The following is a 26,079-nucleotide window of genomic DNA, read 5'->3' on the forward strand; positions in this document are numbered from 1 at the left end:
GTGACATACGTTGCAAAAATCAATCGGTTACAGCAAAAAATCCAAAATGTAAAACTCAAACTCACTCTGATGGTTGCCTCCATCTCTCCCACAGCCCTCTTCCCGCCTGGCAGCCACCCGTAGGACCAGTGCTGGGCCAGGGCGCCCTGCAGCACCAAGGCCAACAACAACACCTGCACCACGACTCCGCTGCTGGCCTCCATTGGAGCTGCAGAGGAAGCTGCGATGAGAGCGATCATCAGCACTGAACACAGACAGCAACACCGCACTCACCTCTTGATTAGCCTCGTTAGCATGTGGCCGCATCAAGCAGGGGGAGGCCTTTTTATAGGTGCCGCCAACAGGATTATAATCCCCTCTCTGCAGGTGTGACACACTAATGGGACGCAAAATGCCACTAATGGAGCCGCCTAAGTGCTCCAACGGGCCCGGCGTCGCTGCGAGGATTCAAACAGCGTGAGACCTGCAACATGTTTGCGTTTGCACGCACCTGTTAGGAGCCAGACAACAAAACAGCGCCAGCATTTCTCTCCATCTATTATTTATTGGAATCAACTTTGTACAAGAGAGTGGGGGGGGTGAAAAAAGGCTGAAAGTTCCATGAAACACTTCTGGAGCAAGGCCTCGATGCTAGTATTATTCCTACATTTCATAAATGCTCCAATTCTTGCCTCAAAAGCAATCTGTGGCTGTAGGAAACCTCCTGATAACTCAACAAGATGGCAGCAGCTGCATTTAAAGTATCGCCAGTGGTCAGCATCGAGCAGCCTGATCTACCTCTGCCGCTTTAAAATGACGTGGCTGTGAAAGTCATGCGTGTTACACTGGTGGTGTTACAACATCGGTTGTGTTGCCGCTGGCTTGTGCAACATACTTCATAACTTACAATCAATGGTGGTCAGAGAGAGAGAACTTTTCCGTTGCACTTTTTCATGCACTCCTAATCATTGTCGTCCCATTTGGGAATCAGCAGCTTGTCTCATGAGGTCACCCCGGCTAGAAACGGAGCATTGACGGCAGGCAGGGGTGCCCAAACGTGTTCCCCCGAGGGCGGCTGCATCCCAGCTTTGTGGTCTGCTGTGGGTGGGAAGGCGTGTTCTTCATATCATATCATCATTTCATTCTCACAAAATTCTTCAGGATACAACTTTTTTCTCTTCATATTTTGACTTCATTCTCATAAAATTACTGCTGTTTTTTTAAATAAAAAAAAACAATTTCAACTTTCTTGTTGTAAACATTCTTTCGTAATTATGACTTTATTCCCATAATATTTTCATTTTATTGCCGTAATATTATAACATTTCCCCAAGCAAATTTTCCAAAAATGCCAACTTTATTTAGTTGTATTTGTTTCTCACACTACGACTTAAAAAAACATTTTTTTTCCTTTAAGATTTCACACTCTGTGCTACTAAAATGATATTATTTGTCCTCATAATATTACAAATTTTTCTGGTAAAATTGCAGCTGTTTTTCCATTTCTGCTGTTGTTGGGCTTTTTCCCACGCCCCAACTATTTCAACAGTCTTCTTGTAAAAGTTCTGCTCTTTATTTCCATAATATTTTTCACCAGCCTAATTTCCCAAAAATGACAACTTTAGTTTTGTTTTAATTACGACTTCTCATTTGAACTTTTCCCCAAGCTAATTGTCCCCAAATTACAACATTATTTACTTGTATTTGTTTCTCACACGACGACTTACAAAACATATTTTTTCCTTGAATATTTCAACTCTTTGCTACTAAAATGACGTTATTTTACGAGTCTTCTCTCGTAAACTTTTTCCCCGTTAGAATACAACTTATTTTCTTTTCATATTTTGACTTTATTCTCCAAAAAAATGACCCACTTTGTAAATTTTCTTCTCCTAATTATGAATGTATTCCCACAATATTTGGACTTTATGACATTATTTTTATATTTGATTATAACATCACAACATTTTCCGCAACCTCATTTTATTTGTTGTTTTTCATAAAATTACAACTTTTTAAAAAAGTCTTTATTATTTCAACTGCTACTGAAACAATGTTATTACGTCTTAATATTACGTGTTAATATGCTGTTCTTGCAAAATTGGGATTTTTTCCTGTTCGATTACAACTTTTTTTCTCAGAATATTTTGACTTTATTCTTGTCAAGTTACTGCCAATTTTCCCATTTTTGCTGTATATTTTTCGAATGTGGTGTGGGACAATCAAAAAAACAGCCGAGGACCACAAACACCCCCCCGGGCCGCAATTTGGACACCCCCAATCTATCTATTACAATTATTTCGATGTAAAAACAATGGCACTCTTGTAAAGCTTAGTGATGACCACAACAACTCACGCTAGTAAATAGTAAAAGCAACGGCTTACTGCGCAGTAAAAGTAAGCACAAGTCTTGCTATTGCAAAAATAGATCGTTTTTAAAGTTTTTGCAGAAATGCTGTGGGATTCTCCAACGAAACTGCTAACCGTTACCGTCAAAATGTGCGTAAAAAGGCCTAGCACATGCACTTTTGGGGCTATATTTCATATGAACACCCTTGTTGTCCATGAATAGCTGCATAAAGTTAGCAAGTACGTACATCAGTCATGACGTCATTCACCAAAAACATCAAAGCCGAACTCCTAACGCGCCAACGTTGGAAATGTGGTCCGGCTTACGTGGTCCGGCTTACGCTTCAAAACTCCAGTTTTTCTAATCAAACGTGCATGCTGGAGAAATGGCCGGCATGTTAAAAGCGTAATTGGATACTAAGGGGGGGTGTGCGGGGGCGGTGGGGAAAGCCCGTGTGAATGACATGTTTTGACTTGGAGTTATTAGACATGATTTCCAATATGGGTTAATGGCATTTTGCAGTGTCAGGCACTGAAGCACTAAGTAATATGGCCACGGGCAAAAGAAGAAAGTTGCTGAAGTTGACTAAAATGACAAGCGACAGCGGCTGCTGAGTTATTCATAGGCGAGGAATTCAAGTCATTTACCAACACAGTCCAATGCATTTTCAATTGGATGCTTTTGTTGGAGAATGTTACTCATCTCGCCCAACAAACACACTTGAACATTTCTACTTACTTACTGGGTGCGACTAAAAGGCATTGTGGTCGCTCAGAAAGGTAAAGCAGAGTGCCGCACGTATATCGTAGGAAAGTCAGCATTAAATACCTGCAATTATATTCACATACATTTACTCTACAGTCACGTATTGAACAGATAAAACTGACATACAGTGTTCACTCGTTTATCGCGGGGGATAGGTTCCCAAAATACGCTGCAATAAGTGAAATCTGCAAAGTAGCCAACTTAGTTTCCAGAGATTCTACAGTATTTGTTTTCAGGCTGTAAAAGCCCCCACCATACACTTGATACACTTTTCTCACACACACGTGAACATTTTCTCACATTTCTCTCGTTTAAACACTCAAAGTTCAAATTTCCTTTGAATTGTAATGATCAACCTACCAGGTTGGACACAAGAAATGATGAAGTGGCTCACGCGTATTTCACTCCTCTGACCGTGCGTCTTCGTCCTGGCGCCGCTCCGCTGTACAGTAGCGTTTCTTTTTATCCTTGTTAAAACATATTGCTCCTGTCGTCCTATTTTACTCCTCCTCCTCGTCCTCCAGGAACCGAAGATTTGTTTACAGTATTCCGTAATGGCGTCCTACAGCCGCGTAACTTCTGCCTTCCTTCAGTGTGTCCACACGTCCACCTTTTAGTGTGATGGTTGGCTTCCTCTGCCTTTTGGGTGCAGAACGTTTCGTGGACATTGTGGGCTTTGTCAGGGAGAAAGCTGGCAACCACACAGCGTTCAGAGTCACACGCGGTTAGCGTCTTCTTGGTGGTAAGCAAGCAGCTCACACGGTTAGCTAGTTTGCTAGACATGACCACAACAAGAGACGGCACAAAGGAGATTGATTGACAATGGTCTACAGCCAATCAGAACTCGGAAGACAATGGACGGTGCAGACAGAAGACACCGCCGCCTCAGAACTACAACACTCCACTTCCCACAATGCAATTCTTCTTAAAGGGCCGGGCTCGTAACAGCGTTCATTCAAAACATCGCAAAACAGCGAGTCCGCAAAAGGTGAACCGCGGTGGAGCGAGGGAACACTGTATTTTCAAGTAAAACATTAAAAACAAGTATAATTGAATCCTAGATGTCTGCCTATGTTACAATATGATACAAAATGTAAAAAGTGTTACCTTAGAAAACATACATTCAAAAGCAACAAGAAAAACAATTGCATAATCCGATAGAAGTCGGGCGTTATTTAAAGTTGGCGTAGTCGGAGAAGATGTCCACAAAATCCTGCACCACTCGGTAGCAGAAGTCGTACTGCTCCTGGAGATAAACACACACAAGAGCCACTGATGCACACACAAGCAAACTTAACAACGGAGCTTTGATTGGAGCCCAAAAAACATCCAAAACATTACCACTGTCTGGACCATATGCGGCCTCTGCATGCGTAAACTCTTCACCGTCTGGAAGACGTCCAGCAGGCCTTCAGCCTTCACCCTCTCCAGGATGTTACTGAGGGCGATGAAGGTCCCCGTCCGACCCGCGCCGGCACTGAAGGACGATAACAACAGCAGATGTGTCACGTGACCACGCGCTCGGCAAGGCCCGGCAACAAGGAAAAATAACTAGACCGACAAGCTTTTTTCATCACACTTAGTGTATCTCCAATAACAGCAAGCATTTTTGTGTTTTTCAATCTTTTTTATCCAAACATGAAGAAATATTTTTATATTATGGTTATTGAGTATGGTTATTATTGGGTATGTTTGATAATATCGGCCCACTGATATTATCTGCCCAATATTGGCATGAAAATGTAATATCGGTAATGATTTTTTTCCCCTATAATGAAAGCCGATATGGCCCTTTAAGCGCCACAAGCAACATTGCTGTCGCCATAACGGTCCACACGCAGCATACTGTATACTTGAGACGATGTTTTGCTTCACCGTGTTCGAGGTGGCAGGACGTGGTGGGTTGGCAAAACACCGCTAATGATGAGGGGGTGGCTCATAGACAAATACATAGACGCCGTATCGAGTGCTGAGCCATATGGCAACATCACCGCCATATTGGATGTGGCAAGAGTCAGAGCGGAGAAGATACCTCATTCATGTGCTGCAAACACATCCCAGGGAAAAACATTTCACAGGTAAGACTTATCAAGTACCTTTACTAGTATTTCCCCATCGACTGCATGATTTGGAGAAGGAAGCAAAAGAAGGGATTTTTGTTTGTTTTAGCATTTAAAAAACAAAACAAAACAAGGAACGCTTGTGTCTGCAGTTTTTTCACATTTTCAGTTTTTTATCTAAACAAATAAATTATATTCAATTAGTAAATTGATTATTTTCTGTTGGTTTGTGTTTTTTTTTTTAAACATTTATTTACAACAAGGAAAAGCTTGTATTTATATTAAATAGATAACCTTTTTTTCCTTTTGCATCAAAACAAAAAAAATCTGAAAAGTTAGAAATAGGTAGTCATCAGTAAAACAAAGACGTGATTTTTGTTAGAATTTTGTTAAAAAACAAAAAAAGGAAAAGCTATTTTTAAAATGTTTTTGTTTTTCATCCAAATACTAATTCGTTATCTTAAATGATTAATAAAAAAATGACAATTTTTTTTGTTTCCAACAAATAAACAATGAAAACCCATCCATCCATCCATCCATCCATCCATCCATCATCCACCCATCCATCTATACACCCACCCACCCACCCACCCATCCATCCATCCATCCATCCATCCATCCACCCACCCATCCATTCATCCATTCATCCATCCACCCACCCATCCATCCATCCATCCATCCATCCATCCATCCATCCACCCATCCATCCATCCATCCATCCATCCATCCACCTTATCTTCACTAGGGTCGCGGGTATGCTTGAGCCTATCCCAGCTGACTTTGGGCAAGAGGGGGGGTCCACCCTGGACTGGTCTCCAGCCAATGGCAGGGCACATGTACACTCACTCATTCATCCCTATGGACCATTTAGAGCCTCCAATGAAGCTAACATGCATGGTTTTGGGATGTGGGAGGAAACCGGAGTACCCAGAAAACCCCCCCCCACACACGGGGAGAACATGCAAACTCCACACAGAAATGCCGAAAGGAGATTTGAACCCAATCTCCAGACTGTGTGGCCAACATGCTAACCACTCAATGGAAACCATTTTTCTTTTATGCAAACACAAAGAAATGAGTGAATATTATAACTAATGCTGGCGACACATGGCTGACAGTGCTGAAATATGATCTTTCTCCAATGAAAAGCCTTTCAATCCCAGATTTACCTGAAAAACACCTGATTTTGTTGCTTTTATGTACAAAATGTGGAGACTTTCACTGGACCCAGAAGGTTGTTATGGTTACATTTGCTTGCAAACGATGTGATTGTGTATTGTATCATAGTGAGAACCAGTTAAGTTCCAAATGCATCTCCTCATCCTTTAGCATGCATTAGAATGCATAAGTTCAAAGAAGAAAAGGTGACCTCCGCGTGGGCTAATGGTGCTAATAATCCCCCCCATTTAAGGAGAGCCTAATCCGAGCGCTAACACTAATCAGTGTGGAAGGTGAATGTTTGACAGCGGCCATGTTTACAGCGATGGCGGGATGCAGCGATGTGCAATTTGGACGAGTGCGGCGAGACGTCGAGGGATCGCCAAGGTTTAGCCCCGCTCCCGGGAGGCGGGGGAAACGGCTTTAAAAAGCCCCTCTTAGACAAGCGGTGATGAAGGCAAAGAGGAGAGTGATGACACCATTTCCTGTCGTTAGCTCATCTTATCAGATTAATCATAGTGGGAGTCAGAGGATATTTCTCTTTGAGAGCTTTTAATTGACTGTGAATGGCAGGATTGGGCCCATCCCAACGGGCCGCCGCCGCTTTAGAATCACTTCACCTGAAGCTAGGTTCTGATCAAAGCTTTCACTGCTAAGTCTTTATAAAGGATCACATACGTGGTTTAGGCATAAGAACAGCGGCTCTAGTGAGGCAACACTGGGACTTTATTGTAACAGACGTTCCAGAAAAGAAAAATGTATCGCTTAAGTGGGAACTCCTCCCAGTATCACCCACAGAGGCCGAAAAAGGCAAAGTGTTGTTAACTTGCACATCACGCTGCAGCAAAGTGTCAAAGTGAAGCCCCTCACCTGCAGTGCACGACGATGGGACGGTTTCCAGACTGCTGCTGCTGCCTCTGCACCGACGCGATGATGTCAATCATCCCTCTCCCCTCCGACGGGATTCCGATCTCAGGCCATCCGTGGAAGTGGAAATGACGGACGTGTTGTGACTGGTTCTCCTAGGTCGGAGACACGGAACCTGTTACTTTGACGTTTCGTGAAGCCCAGGTACACTTCTGGACCCGCTGGTTTATTGGCCAATGACACAACAACACAAAGTCATGAGAGCAAAATACTCACAAACACTGGAGATACGTGCTTTTCACTGGACTGCAGCAATAAGAAGCATGCATCTAAAACATATACAATGAAAAGCATGCATCTCCATTTATGTTTATGTTTTCGTGTTTATCCAATCCCAAAAAAATGAATCTAGAGCTAAATCCACCTTGAAAAAAGGCTTTCATTGTGTTTTTTTAAAATAAAAAAACATGTATGTCCAAGATTGTTTTTTATAAAAAATACATATATACAATGAAAAACATCCAACTTAAAAAAAACACCAACCAAAAAACACACAATAAAAGGTGCATAGATATTTGTTGTTTTTAATCTAAATACTAAATTAGATTCTATTAGGTATGATTATTATGTTTGTTTGGATAAAGACAACAATGGAGATACGTGCTTTTCACCGGACTGCAGTCATAAGAGCTCCAATTCACAAACAGGTTTTCTTTTTCTGACAAGCAAAGCAAACGTATTCACTTAATACATGTTGCATAAATAATGTCAAGTTTGGAGATCCATTATTTGTCTTTTTGGGGAACCCCCCCACCAATGTCCTTATGATTCCATAGATGTATAAAATCAAGTACGTACGGGCCTGCAAGTGAGCAGCAAGTCTTTGAGCGTGAAGGCTTCACCCTGTGAATCTCCACTCAGCTCCACTGTGTAGTCTCCAAATGTAGCACTGCCCTCTAATGGCCAATACTGGAATGACTTCTCCTGGTGGGAGGTGTTTGATAAGGCACTTCAATGTAGGAATAAGCAGAGGATGCTGAGAAACGTGTTGCAATATAAGAAGCAAGCGGCGTGCTGCACCTGCTCCCTCTCCTTTAGTTCAGTGAGCATAACGATCGAGTGGCACCTCCACTCCCACACCATCCTCCAGAAGTCCTCCGCCGTGTGAGACAGGGGGGCCTGGGTTGCGATGAAATAGTCCTTCTGCCTGTAGCCCTGCAGGGCACACCATATCATCCCGTAGAAAAAAAGGCAAACAAACAACCACTTGAGAGCGCAGGCGAAGCATGATACGTTATTTTGCATGGTTTGAGCAGGAAACGATGAGCTTGTATGGGAAAATCTATAGAGGAGGTCGTGGAGGAGGTGCTTACGTCAATAAAGGAGGCATTGATGTAGTCGGTGAACTCCTGACCCCTTTTCACTGACAGAATTACTCGGTTGAAATCATCTGTGCCAAGAAAACAGAAAGTTTTGGAATTCAGGAAGAGAATGTCTGCACTCGGCAGGGACTTTCTCCTCTTAGATGCATTTTATAGCTAATACAGAGCAGAAAGTAACAGTGATGCTGTTGATGGACAGCGTAAGCGTCACCCGCCGTCGTTAGCCGCACGTCCGTGTAACGCACGGCTCACTTTGATAGCGCTCTGGGATGTGATGTATTATGAAAGCGCCTGGGAACGTATCAAAGTATTCCTTACACGGGATGATCTGAAGCACGCGGTTCTTCTTCATGTTGGCTGGGAGATTCCCCGTTCTCATGTTCTCCTTCATTATGCGCACATTGGTCAGCTTCTGAAAGGCGGAGGAGCACAGAAGGATTGATCAGACACGGCAATACGCTGGGACGCAGAGTACAGACCCACTGGACACTTCATTAGGTACACCTGCATTCATTGAAATAAGAGGCGGGGTTGGGGTTATTATTCTGAATATATAAACATTGATGTGGGCGTACACTTGGTATATTTTGGCTTACAGTTCTCTGCCAAGGGTAAATTGTTAACAAGCGAGATGGAAATTACAAAAATGAATCGTGTTCTTTCCCCTTGAATCATGTGGCCCTTGCAGACATTTTTATTATTATCTTTTTTTGCAAGGACAGAAGGCTTACCTGTCACTGACATTGTAAACATGTCGCTTGCATTAAACGTAGGGTGACCAAACGTCCTGTTTTCCCAGGATATGTCCTGTTTTCAAGTCCATCCTGTTTCTTTCTAAGAAGCCATGACGAAGTGATGCCCTGGTGTTGATTGTTTCTCAGATGAAGGGAGTGAAGTAATCCCTTCATGATTTGCATCATGACAATGAAATGTTTGTGACAGCTATTTTTTTTTATTCATGCTGGATTTGCCAGTACAGTATAGCTAATAGTATTTCACATTTATTTTTTTTATTATTTTACATTGAATAAGTTTTTATGATATTTGATAATAATGATATTATTATTTCATACGTAATGATTTAATACTATTCTATAATATCATTTAAATTGTATTTATTATTTCACATTTAATAATTGTTTAACAATAAAAAATAATGATAATAATATTATTTCATACTTAATTATGCTAAACAATATTTTATAATAATAATATTATTATTATATTATTTCATGTTTATCAGTTATTATTTCACACGTAATAATGGTTTAATAACATGTTTTAATTATAATATAATTTCATACTTATGAGTATTATTGTTGTAATTAGTATTTCATATTTTATAATATGTTTTGTTATTATTTGTCCAGTCTGACTTGAAAAGAGAGCTATTGTTTTCTTACAGGCCACTATTTCTAATACAGAAGAGATTATTTCTGTCCATAGTTCATTCCGGAGATGTTAAAGTTATTTTTGCCACAAATCAAAGAAGTATTATTGTTTTTTTGATAGTATGTTGTAATAGAGCAATGTTTCCATCCAGACAGAGAAGGCATACTTTCGATGTCAAATGTAGAAAACTGGCAGTATGATTTGCGTATCTCACTGGCGGCGCCCACAGTCGTGCTTTTCGGTAATCCAACTACGGTCGCCCTAAATATCACATGACTTTGTGCAGGTGTACCTAATGTTACGGCCCAGGAGTGTAACAGTGCTAAAACATTTACAGGCTCAGCGAAACAATGACAAAGTTGTAATCATGAGAGAGGAGAAGAGAAAGCGCTGTGAGCTCCTGTAATGCGACGCGGCAGATGGAGGCACCTTATAAAGCTTTGGTATTAATGCCGCTGCTGCTGCTCAGAGCGACACCCTGGGCCAGATTTCAGGGGGAAATTACCGCCATGTTGGGACGATTCATTATTACTGAAATGTTTAAAACGCTCGCTCATCATACCCGGAACTCCTCCTCCAGGCCCAGTCTGTCGTGGGGGGCTCTGGTGTTGTGGAGCCGGTGCAGATGGCCCTCCAGGGAGCACACATCCAGCTCGGTGTCTCCGTACAGGTAGTACTCCAGCAGGGCCTGGTAGATGAACGAGTACTGCATCTGAGGAGGAGAAACACAAGAGGAGTCAAGACCAGACACCCTGGGTTGTTGTTTCTTCCCCCCTCATGCCCCCACCCCCCACCTCCTTCCAGTATCACTGACAGTTTGTTTTGCTGGCTTTGGATGTGCCTGCACCACAACAACTGAGCTCAACTGTCAGTGGCGAGACACAGCGGGTCAGCAGGGGTCAACGCTTACATCGGTCTGGATGAGCTGACAGCGCTGCTCTCGTATTCTGCTCACAAAGCCGAAGACGTCCACCCTCTGCTCCATGTGCATCATGTCGATCATGCTGTCAATGACAATGAACGTGCCCGTCCTTCCCACACCGGCGCTACGCACGCACACACACACGCACACACACACGCACACACACAAGAACGGCAGCACCTGTCAAATAACTTGTAAGAGTGCTGGAAAGAACATCATGCACTTTTCTCACAACAACAAGACAGGAAAAAAATAAAATATCAGATTTCCACCAAACTTTATGAGATTCGAGGAGGAAGCTGGTACATTTTTGGTGACAATCTGGACAAAGGTGCAGACGCAGGAGGTAACCTGCTAAGTAACAGAACCAACAAACACAAATATGACGGACCAATGCTTCTGCACAGTACTGTATATTGTTACAACAATAGATGGACAAAAGTATTGGGATACACCTTTGTTGTTAGGTGGTTGTGCGTCATTGCACAGCATAAAGCAGAGTGGAAGTTGGCCGGTCCTGTGGCACACAGGTCAGGTGTGACATGCAGTATACGGGTCACTCTCCTCAAAGGGGCACCGAAAGTGTGACGTAGCAAGCAAAAATTAAAGTTGTTATTTTCTAACTGATTTGCATATTCAGATCATCACTTGTTTTGTTATGAAGAAAAACTTGCACATTTATTATTTTTTTTAATGAACGCTTCATTTGCACTTTGTATGAGTAAATACATTAATTTTAAGTCAAAGGGTTTAAAAAAAAAGATTTTTTCATTTAAATATATATAACTCAACTTAATGTGCTGCTTTTAAACTCAAGCAGGGGTGGTGCTTGGTTATTTGGCGACACCTTGTGGGCGCAATAATTCACTGAATTGAGCTTGTGACGCAGTTAGGTACGCAAATCAAATGATACCGACCACTGTAGTGATAATACATTAATATTATTATATTATAATGAATAATAACTATTCTTAGTATTGTTACCATAATAATTGTTATTATTATAAATGCTATTTATTTGCAAGTTAATATGCTTGCAGCAAAACAAAAAGGATTTTACTCCTAATAATAATAATTATTATTACGATTATTATTAAAATTATTATTATACTAATAAAATCATTTAAAACTGGTAATTTATTGAACATATATTTAGTTTGAAAATAAACATACAATGTGGGAATAATTTTCAGTGCAACTGCATCACACAGACAAATAATAAGGCATTTGCATTCTGCATATACAGTATTTAGTGTACTGGAAGCCAAGAAGAAAAAAAATACATAACTTGCAAGCAGCATGGCTGGAAGTGAACTTAGTGTAGCTAATCTTTGTGTGTAACTTGGGCATTGCATATACGATACATATGAAAAAGTATGGAGAAACTCCACTGAAGTCACAAACGAATCAATCAGAAGTAGGACAAGACTACCTTCATTGCCCCGAACCCGAACCCAAACCCGAACCCTAACCCTAACCCAAACCCTAAACTTAAGCCTAAACCTAAGCCTAAACCTAAGCCTAAACCCAACCCAAACCCAAACCCAAACCCAAACCCTAACCCTAACCCTAAGCCTAACCCAAACCCTAAGCCTAACCCAAACCCTAAGCCTAACCCAAACCCTAACCCAAACCCTAACCCAAACCCAAACCCAAACCCAAACCCTAACCCAAACCCTAACCCTAACCCTAACCCTGACCTGGCATAAATCCCCACAAACAAATTCCAAAATGTCGTTTCCAGAAGAGTGGAAGGTAGTACAGCTGCAAAGGAGGGACCAACTCCACTTTAACTTCCATTTCCTGTTGGCGTAATGGCCAGGTGTCCCACTGCTTTTGCCCAAATAGTGTGTGAGTCCCACGTGCGTGTATAAAAGCAGATTTACAAGGGTCATTCCAGCAGATGGGTGCGTTCAAGAACAACAGGGAGCACCTGTTGCAGCAGTTGTTCCAGTCAAGGAGAGCAGACAGACAAAGGTGCACATATGCACATACCAGGCAAGTCCTGGTAGTTACAGTATCATTAAACACCCCAGCAATAAATCACCCCTTAAGGACTGCAATGAAGTTTTAAGATGTGTTGTTAAAGCGTGCAGGGTTTGAATAATTGTAACGATCGGGCAGCTTGAATGGAAGAAATGAAGTCATTGACGATGGTCACACTGCTCTTATTCTTACCTGCAGTGCACCACAACGGGCCCGGCGTAGGACGGGTTGACTGCCTTGACCTTCTTGAGGAATTTCAGCATGCCGATGGGCGAGAACGGCACCCCGAAGTCCGGCCAGCTGGTAAAGTGGAGCTGAGTGACCAGGCAGGGGGCCCGGGGTCCATCGCTGCCCTGCTGTGAAGTAGGAGCGCAAAACACGTGCACGCATGAATAATGTTCACTCTGCAGACACAAGTAGGGCCCACTGACTTTCATGACTTTCTGTTGCAGTCAGATGGAGCCCCCTCCAATATGTGTTTTATATTTAATACAGAGCAGTAATAATATATATTATATATATATATATAATATTATTATTATATAATATATATTATATATATTTTATTGTATGTATTTATTTTTGTTTTGCATATTTTTTTAAACATCTTGATCTGTTTTTTTCATTACAAAATGCATTTTATATATAATACAGAGTAGTAATTATAACTGTGTAAATGCATTTCTCATGATTTTTAAAAATGTACACTATATTTGACCAAAATCATGAACATTGCATTATATTTAAAATGCTTTGTCGTAGACATTTTTATTTAGGGGACAAACAGGGAGTAGTAATTAATTGTGAAACGTGTATGAATAAATGTAAGTATTATTATTATTTTTTAAACATGTATTTGGGTGCAAGTGAGTGTCACATCCTCTGGAGCTGTTTTTTTATTGGAAAAATATTCTATATGTTTCATCATTGGCCAATGAGGGCCTGTGAGTGTGCTCTATGAATTCTGCCTAGAGGGCGGAACCAGGGGCTGCAAACACGGCGTAAACCAGGATAAATAAAGTTTGTATAAAGCGGGGCGTCTAAAGTGCGGACCACGGCTACTGTTTATTGGCCTGCAGCCATTCCTCCACAGCGCTGTAAGAGACTCATTGCAGGCTTGATGACCCAACCAGTTATTAGGTTCAGGGGGCAATCACATTTTCACACAGGACCTGTACTGTACCTGTACTGTAGCTTTGGATTTTATTCTGACATAATAATAAAAAAAGATTCATTTCAAAAGTGCATTTTGTGTTGAGTTGTGCTGTCATGGACTAATATTTAAATTACTTTGATGATCTGAAACATTTAAGTGTGACAAACATGCAAAGCAATAAGAAATCACACCAGTGCATATCACAAAGCTGAGGTGCATTTTTTTCGTGAACTATGTTTTTATCATTTACTGCATATCAAAGTTCCATCCTTTCATTTTTCACTAAGTGGTCCTCGCTGGAAAAGGTTTGGACACCCCTGGTATGAAGAATTGTCTATGCTTTTGTTAATTGGTCGGTGCAAAAGCACATTGGAAGGTAAGACAAGGTGCAGTACCACATGTTTCCTGGTATTTAGCATACCTATACCACACAGTAAGAACTCCGCAGGGATGCGGTTAGAGAAATAACAAGTCACCGTTTAGAGGACGCTTTGCTCTCATGTCACCAATGTGGGAATGCTTGCCTCACACAGCAAATGTGAGTGTTCTTGCCTCACAGTGAGTTTTTTTTGTCTCCCAAAATGGGAGAGGGCCTGTAAAGTATGTCTGCAGGGTTCCGCCATCAAACCGAGCCGAGACAAAAGCCCCGGCAAAGTGCTGTAGTCTGGAGGCGCTGCCGCTGCAGCACAGTGACTAAAAACACTTCCCACCAGTTGTGTGAGTACATTAAACACATTAGTGTATTGATTTTATTTTTTAATCTTACATACAAGGCCTTTTCATATCCTCCATTGTTTTTCCTGCTGCAGTTTTTCCTTATTTATGACATTTTTTATCCTATTACGGTGTACTTAAATGTTTCAAAGTCCCTTCGGGGAGCACTACTTTTTACGTCCTCTCAACGCAGCTTTATTAGATGCTTAATTTTTAATAAGAGATTGCTATTAGGTGTATGTATTTTTAATGTCATTTGATAACCAGAGTTGGCTCAAATGCTGGATTAAATCATTTTTACTGTAAGTCTAATTAGAGACAATGTCCATTTAAAAATATTCAGCGCGTCTGCTGCAGTGTAATTACATTTTTAATCGCATTTTTAATAAAGCAACTGTTTTCTAGGCTGTAATGAAAAGAAAGGATATGTTTGACTTACATATTGAATGCAGAATTTCCTCACTGTGTAGTCCACCAGCACGGTGACGTCCTCCATGGCCACTCTCATGTTGCCGTACATCCAGCAGCCTTTCTCCGGCCAGTACTGATAACATTTGTCCTGATAAGACAGGATTTCATCCACTTTTTGCATTATTTTTCCTCCTTATTTCGCAGCAGCAGATGGTGAATTCAAAGGCATTTGACTTTGCGCGTCCCTGCCAGTCAATCGCATCTGAACAAGTTCAAGTCGCTAACGAGATCCTCAGACTAATTATCATCAAGCCTCTCAGGATCTTATCAACAATTATTCCATCATTGATCGCTAGCTCTTCTTCTGCCGCCGCTGCTGCTGCTGTATCAAACCTGCGGCTGAGCTGCCAATTGATCAGCCCTCTGAGGTGCAGCTCATGCAAAGTAATCTGCCCGAGCGACAATGTGATTAGATCGTCATCGGGGGAGAGAGGTCAAATAAATCAAATGGCCGTGACTTTGTGACTTCGGGTGATGGAAAGGCACGGAAAGGATTTGCCGCGCTAAATAATGATTCATCGTGTTTCATTCTTTGCACAAACCTCTTTCCTTTCTTTCAAATTGGTCAGCATCACGATGGTCGCAGTCTTCTGCTCCCAGATCATCCGCCAGAAGTCGGCCACGGTCTCCAGCTTTGGACCTGAAGTGTTGCAACACATAATCACAGGATCAATAGATGGGCACAGCGCTGACGACTATGTGAAAATAAATGACGAGCAGCTGAAAAGATAGATGGAGATACTTTATGGATCCCCGGGAGAAATGCACATTTCCAGCAGCTGTGCAAAAACGCCATCAATGAACTTCATTACTTCAATCACAAAATAAAATGAAACAACGTAGACAAGACACCAGAGACAATAAATAAACAAATAAATAAATATGGGACAAATCGCCCCCCACCCACTCAAAACTCCAGTCAAATAATCTCATTTTTAGTGCTACATTTGTGCTGTTTTGTGCAGTTAAAATGAACGTTTGTGCTGCTTTGGTTTTTGAGTTATTACAGTTTATTTTATAGGTCAACCAAAGTTCACCCAGCCCCCGACATGCTCAGCATGAAACCAAAATAGTCTCATTTTCTAGTGCTATGTTTGTGCTGTTTTGTGCAGTTAAAATGAACGTTTGTGCTGCTTTGGTTTTTAAGTTATTAACGATTTAAGTTCTGACCTATTACATAATCAGCCCCCCCACCCCACGCCCCACCACTAGAGGGTGACAATGTGTATGCGCCAACTTTTGTTGGATTTGGGTTGGCAGCTATGTGGTAAAAATTGCCTGAGTTTTTGTATGTTTCGGTACAAAATCTGAGGTTATTATTCCCATAAGAAATACTGTACATTCAATGTATCTGTTCCAGACACCAAAAATATTACCCAAAAATACTTGGGCTCTCAAATGATTACAATTTTTAATCAAATTAATCACCTTTTTCTAACTAATTGATCATGATTAATCACATTTGCACCTATGTGTGAACTATGCCCATTTCGACCGTGTTTTATGAGAGATCAATGACACCACATGAAATAATAGTGAAGTTTAAATCAAGCTAAAAGTTAGCGCACATGTCTGAAAGTCTATTTAGCTAACACTAGTCTCTTTAATAGCAGCACACCATTTGAGTCACACTTAACCGCGTTACTATGAGCCATGTGGGGTTGCATTCAAAGACACCACATCATTTAAGTTGAATTGTTTTGTACTTTCTGGGATTTCCAAGAATAGAGTACTGCAGCAAATTGTACTTGGGCAGTAAGACTTACCTTAGCGATTGATAACAATATCCACTATTCACATGCTAGTGTTGACAGCCCTAAAAAATACATTTTTTTTAAATAAAAAAACTGATGTATCGCTGTAGTATCAAGACCTCTGCATGCGCTTTAAAATGTCGACTGTGGTACTCAGCTGTTGGTGTGAAAACGGTGGGATTACGCTTGCCGTACTGTTTTATGTTTAAAATGAACTCATCAGCGCTGTTAATGCTGCCTGAGCAGTTTGCACCTCACCGCTTTTACAACATTGGTTCTGTTGCTGCTGTGTTGTGCCCCCGCGACCCGGACCCGGATAAGTGGAAGAAACTGGATGGATGGAATTACACAATAAATGAAAATGAACTGATCATTTTGCCGGCCTCAATATATTGGCATGTGCGTGCGTGTCTGTTTTCCTCGTACTCTTGCCGCCAAACAGGAAGGAAGAGGAATCACTCTGTGCATTGGTTTCAGCACCTTGGCGCGTCTGTTCCATAGAACAACGGCATGAACGGAGTGAGCCCTTTTGTCAGTCATACAATCTCTTTGTCTCAGTGGGTGGAGGCGGGGCAGCTAGCATACACACTGAGTGCAGAAGAGTGTAACATAGTAGAAATTCAATAGTAGATTGCAATATATTGTCAAGTACTTTTTCATTGTACTTTTGTGAAAAGTAAATTTAAAATCTCGTCTCGTTTTTGTAGTCCCAACCTTGTATCGTCTCGTCTCGCGACACCCCTGCTAACCTTTTCTCCTTTTCTCCCTCTACCATCTTATGTTGCAAAGCATCAAAAAGTCACTTGACATCTTTGAAAATGAAAGAACACACTCAACCTTTTCTTGAATTTGCATTTACCTTGAGCCGCAATGAATTTCTTCTTTTGTTTAAACCCCTGCAGAACAGAGCACACCGTTAGCGCAGCGTCAAGCGACAGCATCAACGCCACCTTTGGCCGACGTAATGAAGACGTACGTCAATGTAAGATGCATTTATGTAGTCTGAGCACGCGTGGCCAATGTGACTGCTGAGCACCACTCTAGAATGGTCGTCTGCGGGACAGATAAGGAAACAAATGGCAAAGGGTTACTTTGGCTTGGAGGTGTGAGTGGCGTGTGCTTCCTCACATGGTAAAATGTTGGGGTATCTGTTCTTGTCTCTGTTGTGCTCTTTGCTGGCCTCCTCAAAGGAGCCGTGGTGGTAGTAGCACGGCAGCGACTGCAACCACAAAACCATCGGAACGTTTTAGTGAGTGCGACACCGACAGGCCAAAGCGTTGACTCCAGCTTACGTTGAACTCCTCTCTGAAGAGCTTGCCGTCGTCTGCCGAGCGCACGCGGTACTCGTCCTCCAGCGAGTCCAGCGGGATGGGGAAGTACCTCTTGGAGGGCGAGGGCGACCTGGGTAGGAGGACCACTCTCTGCTCTCCTGTGTTTAAAAGGAATATATGGCGGTCAGCGGGCTAACGATTCCCAGAAGGGACCATTACGAGCTGGCGTTGCACCTGCAACAACAAGCCAGGCGGCCATTAAGATCTCCCACTTCCGCAGATCCGTGACAGAAATGATTTCTCCACTCGTAAACACCGAGCCGCCTCGGCTCGCATGAAACCGCCCCGGCTCGAAATTTTCCGTTTATTTATATATATTTTGTCCACTTAAAATGAAAGTTTATACGGCCCCCGACGTGCTGGGAAAGCTAAGAGTCCGCCACAAACCTCTCCAGACTCCACAGCGGGAACTGCATAAAGAATGCAAATCTATGAGGCGGCATTACGTCTTCATGCCAGCTGGTGATCACGCTCTTAATACCTTGTTCCTCCAGGAAACCATTTGGAATCTTCTTATCCACCGACTTCACCAGAGCCTTCCTGTGGTTCTTGAACCTGAAATGGTAGAGAGCAGAAAAAGACATTCAAGGGGAAATATGTGAAATTACAAGAATGAAATGACGGCAGCGAAGATCCACCATGTGTTCCTCCTCATGGTGTCAGCAAGGAAGACTAGGAGGACCTGACCTGACCTTCTTTTCATTTGCGCTGCAGCTGTTCACCCACAAGACACTGCTAACAGCCTCCTAAAACGGTTTCCTTGAAGGACATATATTTCAAAGTAAAAGCATAATTTCATTTAAGGGTTGTAATTACAATATACTGTAAGTGTTAAATAGACGTGTTCGTTGCAGTTTTAGCCCCCGCCCCCCGTTTTAGCACAATCTGACCACGTTTGTAAATGAGCGATCATCATCAATAATTATAATTCATTATCTACAATAAAGGATTTAAAATGCCAAATGTTTTATTACATTTTTAAAAATGTGTTAATTATGAAACAGCTGTGGTACGACAGAGGTTCCACGTGGATTTCAAAATAAAAGTTATGTTATGTTACAGTTTGATCAAATAAAAGCAGTCATGAATTCCGTAATCAAATGCTTGACTACTCAAATACAAAAGAGGAATTTCAAAATAACGTTGACAGGTTGTCAAGGGCAGGCTTTTGTACAGGCAAACAAGTATTAATTTAAATACATTTTCAAAATAAAACTCATGTCATGCTTTTGTTTGATGTTTTTTCCTGTAGACAGTTTAGATTTCAAAATAAAGGCTATAAAGCTGCATGGTTGGGTAATTTAGTAACAATGTCAATGATTTTTTATCATTGAAAAATGATTCATTATGAAAAGTAACTAGACAGAGGTCCCACACGGATTTCAAAATAAAAGTTATGTAATGTTATAGCTTGGTCAAATGTAAGCAGAACTGAATTTTTTATGAATTATTACAAAATAAGGGTGACTGGATGGCATCGGTAAGTTTTTGTACGAGTGTAAATGAAAAGATATTTTCAAAATAAAACTCAAGTAATGCTGTAGTACAGGGATGTGACCCTCGGTGGAAAAGGTTTGGACACCCCTGCTTTAGTATGTTTTTCTGACCACCCACCCCACGCAACTTTAGCCTTCTGTCTGCTTTGTGAGGTAAATTTCCATCGCAAACGCTTGTGGTGTTGCCTACTGAGTCACCTGAGGCAATAGATGGTGAGCAGGACGACGATGATGAGGAAAAGAGACAGGATCAGCGTGGAGGGCAGCACATGAGCACCCTGATGGGTGGGGTTTCCTGGGTAGAAGAGACAGCGGCTCCTGTTAGTTTTGCTTCTTTTTTTTTTGACTTAATCTACATTCATCTTCAATGTGTACCTGCCGTGTGGTTGTCATGAGAAGAACTGTTGACGACTGCAGAGATCCCAATCAAAAACAACACCATCGTCTCTGTGGGAAGAAGAATAGAGTGATGGGAACGGGCCGTGCAATTTTGCACTACGTCCACTGGAGGGCGTCAGACCAACGTGAAATGTCTGCAAAGTGAAGCGTCGGAGGTTTCAAAGTAATGCCTGCTATTAATAGAAAAGTACACAAGGACTATCTAATGCTAATATCTATCTAATACGAGTAGGATTATAAAAAAGACAACAGTGCTCAGTTTATAATTGTAGATTGCTGTTAACGTGTTCAAATGTTCAAATTAGAAACGTTTGGCTGTCATGAGTTGGTGCAGGTGTACCTAATGAAGTGTCCAGTGAGCATCACTATCAGGCTACTGACAGGAGTTGTGAAGCAGCTTCAGAACGCAGGGTCGTGTTCAAGTCCGCATATGCACAGTATCTAGGTCACACGTGTCAAACTCGTGCCCTGGAGGGCCGAGACGCTGCAGGTTTTCTCTCCAACCAGTTTCTTCAGCAGGTGACTTAATTGATGAGCTCCTTCCCTCAAACCGAAGGTGTTGATCATTAAAATCACCTGCTTTAGTGACTGGCTGGAAAGAAAACCTGCAGTGTCTCCCCCTCCATGGCACCAGTTTGACACCCCTGGTCTAGGTTATAATCTTGACCAGATGGTGTTTTCCTCTCACTGCGGAATCCTGTTTTTTTTTTTTTTCTCCTGCCTAACATAATTTCTTCCCGGGCTTCGTTCTCACTTTTCCTTTTTATATACTTTGACGCTGGAAGCTGTTAGTGCTGCTTTATTTGGGACACAGCGAGCGCCTCTCTTAAAGGGAAAGTACATGCCGAGCTCCTCGCAATGACAAGAACATGAGTTATTGTATTATTTCATGTTATGTGTTTTATTACCTCCAAACGGTAGAAACTTATTGCTTCATTTTGGCATTGATTTGCCTTTTTGTGCTGCAAATGAGTGGCGCTGCAGAATAAATCGGGGCCTAAATGGCTTTGAAGCAAGAAGCGAGCGTCCTAATTCATCCTCTGTTATAAGGTCCCTTCTTGTTATAGAAGAATGAAATCATTCATTGTGCCAATTTACTTCCTCTTCTGGGTCATCCTGGGGCCTAATTTGTGATGTTTGAGAGCACGTTTTGCACAGAACCCTGAGGGGGGTTCCACATGAAAACACTCGCAGGCCCCCGTTACAGGAAAGTGAGCCACGCTTGTGTCAAAGTGTTATTGGACAACAAACGAGACGTCCGAGCCTGCATTTGCAGAGAAAGAAAAGAGAGAGCAGTTGATGAAGTCTTCATTAAATCTGCTTTTGAGATGATTCCGCAGCTCATCATTTGCCAAGAAAAAGCTTGTGCGTGATGAGAAATGATAACCACAGCTATGACGTGATATTACATCACATGCGCTCATTCATGTATACATGCATGCCTGCAGATGTGTCCCACAGCCAAAGGCTACGTGTTGCCCCACCATAGCGGCGGGGCCTGCAATTCCCTCCCGAGTGCTAACAAGCCTACCGTGTCGACAACTGAACCAGAACCAGCCTGCACGGGCCGGTCACACTTAATGACAACAAACACACGGCTGTATGTACAGTATGCAAGTCCCCACACGGCTGTTCGTACAGTATGCAAGTCCCCACACGGCTGTACGTACAGTATGCAGGTCCTCACAGGGCTGTACGTACAGTATGCAAGTCCCCACACGGCTGTACGTACAGTATGCAGGTCCCCACACGGCTGTACGTACAGTATGCAGGTCCTCACAGGGCTGTACGTACAGTATGCAAGTCCCCACACGGCTGTACGTACAATATGCAGGCCCCCCACACGGCTGTACGTACAGTACAGTATGCAGGTCCTCACAGGGCTGTACGTACAGTATGCAGGTCTCCACACGGCTGTACATACAGTATGCAGGTCCCCACATGGCTGTACGTACAGTATGCAAGTCCTCACACGGCTTTACATACAGTATGCAAGTCCCCACACGGCTGTACATTCAGTATGCAGGTCCCCACACGGCTGTACATACAGTATGCAAGTCCTCACACGGCTGTACATACAGTATGCAAGTCCCCACATGGCTGTACGTACAATATGCAGGCCCCCCACACGGCTGTAAACACAGTATGCAGGTCCCCACACGACCTGTCATGTATGCATCAGCTATGCAGCATACAGGCATCACATGATGACAATGGAAAAAAGTCATATTGAAAAAATGGGGTTTTCCTAAATGTCATCTGAGTTTCAAGGATGTTTCCTACTGTATGTGCAGCTTCATTTTGTTTCTTATTACCTGTGCGGCTTACTTGTCTTTCTTAGTGACCGTGTGGCTTATTCTTGTTTCCTACTGCCTGTGTAGCTTACTTTTGTGTCTTATTGCCTGTGTGGCTTACTTTTGTGTCTTATTGCCGGTGTGGCTTACTTTTGTGTCTTATTGCCGGTGTGGCTTACTTTTGTGTCTTATTGCCTGTGTGGCTTACTTTTGTGTCTTATTGCCTGTGTAGCTTACTTTTGTGTCTTATTACCTGTGTAGCAGGTACAGCATCCTTTATTTATTGTGGCAGTTGTTGTTTTCAGTTTTTGTTGCCTTTCCAATCAATAAGTGGATTTGAATGTTAGTCCCCTTTCCCTGAAGCATACTCCATACTGAAGCAAGTGTACCAAGCAAATGTTATTTTAAGCAACATTTGATAAATATCGTTCCTGTAAACAAGGCAAATGTGCCATCATGCCTTCGCTGAGCACTAATGTGATTACTTCCTACCTCTGGTACCAGCTTGGCATTAAAGCGCTGCCATGAATTCAATTCCACGGCATCATGTGAGTGTGTCGCATCCATCCGTGCATGATGCAAGGCTAACAATGAACGTGCAGCAAGCTGGTTAAAGCTTGAGGCTGATTCTTCCTGCAGATGAGCTCTGCTTTTTATTACGTGTGCTGAAGCGAGATTGAGGTCAAAAAGCTGACCCTGAGACGATGTTCCATCCATTTTAAAAGGCGGGAGGTTTTTCCTTATACACACTTAACCTCTGGGAACATTTCTTTCTTTTTTCCGCAAGAAAAGCAAACCTCATTAGTTGCTTATTCAAAAAATATTCATTTGCTGTATATCTTTATGCAAACACCAGCGCAAGATTCTTAATATTTAAAATAAAGCATGATGAAATTGACCTCTGCACCTCATTTAAAGAGCTCTTATAAATAATGCAGCCATGGGGGGGAGGTAATGATGTAATTTACACATAAGACGCATGCTGATACAAGCTACTCATTATTCTAATGTATGCTATGGAATTTAAATATCATGAATAAAGTTAAATATTGATTTCAATCAATGTCAGGGATCTTTAATAATGATTCAAATTTGCATTAGAATTGTTGTTGGTCTTGTTTGGAGTCGTGGGTTTCTACGCATGTTCATCTTTATTACAATCTGGAAAAGCACCAATTTTTTTTATCGTTAAAAAAACCCCTCATTAGCTCAACTTAAATCCTCATGCATTCCCACGGCTCATCACGTGAGCGTGCAAAATAGTGAAAATGATATATCATCTGCATTCTTCCCTGCTCATGCTCTTTTAAGGATGCGCGATTGCTTTTTATGTTAATCCTGCATTAACTGCAGTTAATCTACTTTAAGGCCTCTCGGCACTTCTTCCTGGTGAAGTAATGGGATGTTTACACCTTCCTACATAAGCGCCACAATAACACGCCAAAGAAAAGTAGGTGTTTGAAGATTTTTGGAGCTATTTCACTGTCACGCTTGCAAATTGGAAACAGAAAAATAGCATAAACACGTGTGAAGTCCCTGGCAGAGTTGATTTAAAAAGGTTAAACTCAAACAATCCCCATGCAGATCCTGACTAGAAGGATAAAGGTGCAGTGAGCCTGTAGGGTTTTATGGACTACTTAGAGGGAAGTACGTTATGTGAAATTGCACCTACTATGTCATCCCTTCGTGACTTCATATAATTACGTGGTTACAATGTTATGCCCTTTCATTACAGTGCACAGGAAGTGCCTGCCTCCAGTGCAATAAAACAATACACGCAGAGGTTGTAATCGCCACACGCGGCAAACACTCAAATCAAAACTTAATTTCGGTGCAATCGCGTCGGAGAAATTCACTGCATGACTTTTAGTGGTTTAATATATGCTAATGAGAGCACCATTTAAAGTCCTTACTACAACATCTGATATGATCCAATATGAAAGCTTAATTCATTATTATTCATCAATTATCTTACAACAGAATGATATTTTATTCTTGTGGTGCAGAGCAGTACTGCAGCAGAGTGGAGCAGAGAGATCATAATAATAGATGTATTAAAGCGACTGTGTGCAAATTGCTGTAAATGACCAAAATAAATTGAAGAACGGCACCAGCGACCACACATGTGACCAATAATGGTTTAAAAAAATCAGGTTGCAGAAAAAAAGTCAATATTTTTCACAATTATGAATTAAACTGCATACAAATTGTGGTATATTTTTATCCGGCATGAATAAAATAGCAGCCTCAGAGAGGCCAGCAACAATTTACATTCCTGTTGGTGTTAGGGTAGCCGATGCAGTCAACGATAGCTAACGTTAGCAGCTAAACTTTGCCAAATCGCTGTCATTTGCTGACAACAAACCCAACTAACGTACGTGCGTGTGTTACGTGGGCCATACTTGTCGTCCTTGCTGCACATTTGCCCGCATGTTACTATTGGACAATTCATGTTAAACCGGATTTGTCAAAAACAAAACAACAAACTCCAACTGCCTGCAGTACACATTTTCTGTAACAAATACATTCAGCAAGAAAGATTGTCTATTTTTTTTACTTAATATAATATCAATATATTTTTAAAATTAATAAACATAAATACTACTAATACAGTTAATATATACAGTCATGGAAAATATGATGAGAGCACCCTTGTTTCTTCAGTTTATTGATCCATTTGAATGCCTGATACAACTACAGGCACATTTGTTTGGACAAATGTAACAATGACAAAAACAAATAGCTCATAAGAGTTCAATTTTTTGTTATCATCAAGAAAAGCATGGAAGTTTCTAGATATCAGTTCTTAAAAGGAACTCTTATGAGCTATATTTGCTATCATCATCATATTTGTCCAAACAAATGTACCTTTAGTTGTACCAGCCATTACAATGGATCAATAAACTGAAGAAGCAAGGCTGGTCTCGTCATTTTTTTCCTTGACTGTATAAAAAATGTTTTTTAAATACTAAAAATAATACAATAAAAAAGTAAGTGTTTTTTTTAATTCAGGCCTAATCCAGGCTTTTTTAAATTATCAGGCTGAAAGTGAGTGTGAATGGTTGCCCGCCTCTTGCCCAAAGTCAGCTGGGATAGGTTCCAGCATACGCCCGCGACCCTAGTGAGGATTAAGCGGCATAGAAAATGAATGAATGAATATTTCCAGGCTTTCACGGGCCACGTAAAACGATATGGCGGGCCGAATCTGGCCCCCGGGCCTGGGGTTTGATTCAATGTGTCCGTCTGTGCTTCTATGGAGGCAAATATGTTATTTCATTCCGTCAGGAGCTTATAAAAACAGCAGCACCATCACATTCCGCACAGATCGATATCCTCTCAAAGACAAGCAGCTGCCTCGACATGCAGATGTTTTTTGTTGTGGTTTCCAGGGCGAGAGACAACAAAGATAACACGATACACACCGCTAGTTCGTCAAGCGCAGCACACAAGAAAACGAGGTGGAGGCGAGATGTGAAGAAGGTCGATGTTTGGATTGTTGGTTGACAGAAAAGGACCTACATCGAAGACATCCTTGGCTTGACTGTAGTTTGCTGTGTTTAGCACAGCAGGGGGGGAAGCTTTTTGCAACAAGGCTACCCTTCA

At 41.7% G+C, this 26,079-nt stretch overlaps 1 protein-coding gene across 7 annotated transcripts in view; it reads right to left on the reverse strand.

Moving 5' to 3' along the window:
* Positions 1–255: 255 nt before the first annotated feature.
* Positions 256–26,079, reverse strand: part of LOC129193937 (receptor-type tyrosine-protein phosphatase epsilon-like) — a 32,405-nt gene continuing 6,581 nt past the window's right edge. For 4 of the 7 annotated variants that reach the window (XM_054798750.1, XM_054798749.1, XM_054798751.1 and 1 more), the window contains 19 exons: positions 20,159–20,230; positions 19,982–20,078; positions 18,769–18,842; positions 18,249–18,385; positions 18,085–18,175; positions 17,933–18,009; positions 17,816–17,852; positions 15,745–15,842; positions 15,171–15,290; positions 13,054–13,217; positions 10,864–10,999; positions 10,516–10,665; positions 8,880–8,973; positions 8,553–8,629; positions 8,260–8,394; positions 8,038–8,163; positions 7,183–7,334; positions 4,436–4,571; positions 256–4,340 (listed from right to left, as the gene is read on the reverse strand). In XM_054798750.1, coding sequence (XP_054654725.1) covers positions 4,266–4,340; positions 4,436–4,571; positions 7,183–7,334; positions 8,038–8,163; positions 8,260–8,394; positions 8,553–8,629; positions 8,880–8,973; positions 10,516–10,665; positions 10,864–10,999; positions 13,054–13,217; positions 15,171–15,290; positions 15,745–15,842; positions 17,816–17,852; positions 17,933–18,009; positions 18,085–18,175; positions 18,249–18,385; positions 18,769–18,842; positions 19,982–20,078; positions 20,159–20,225 — 2,043 coding nt within the window. In that variant the 5' untranslated portion in view covers positions 20,226–20,230 and the 3' untranslated portion in view covers positions 256–4,265. The other 3 variants (XR_008573654.1, XM_054798754.1, XM_054798753.1) reach the window with 3 other exon arrangements.

The sequence above is a fragment of the Dunckerocampus dactyliophorus genome, chromosome 14 (assembly GCF_027744805.1).
Source record: "Dunckerocampus dactyliophorus isolate RoL2022-P2 chromosome 14, RoL_Ddac_1.1, whole genome shotgun sequence".
Classification (NCBI taxonomy): Eukaryota; Metazoa; Chordata; class Actinopteri; order Syngnathiformes; family Syngnathidae; genus Dunckerocampus; species Dunckerocampus dactyliophorus.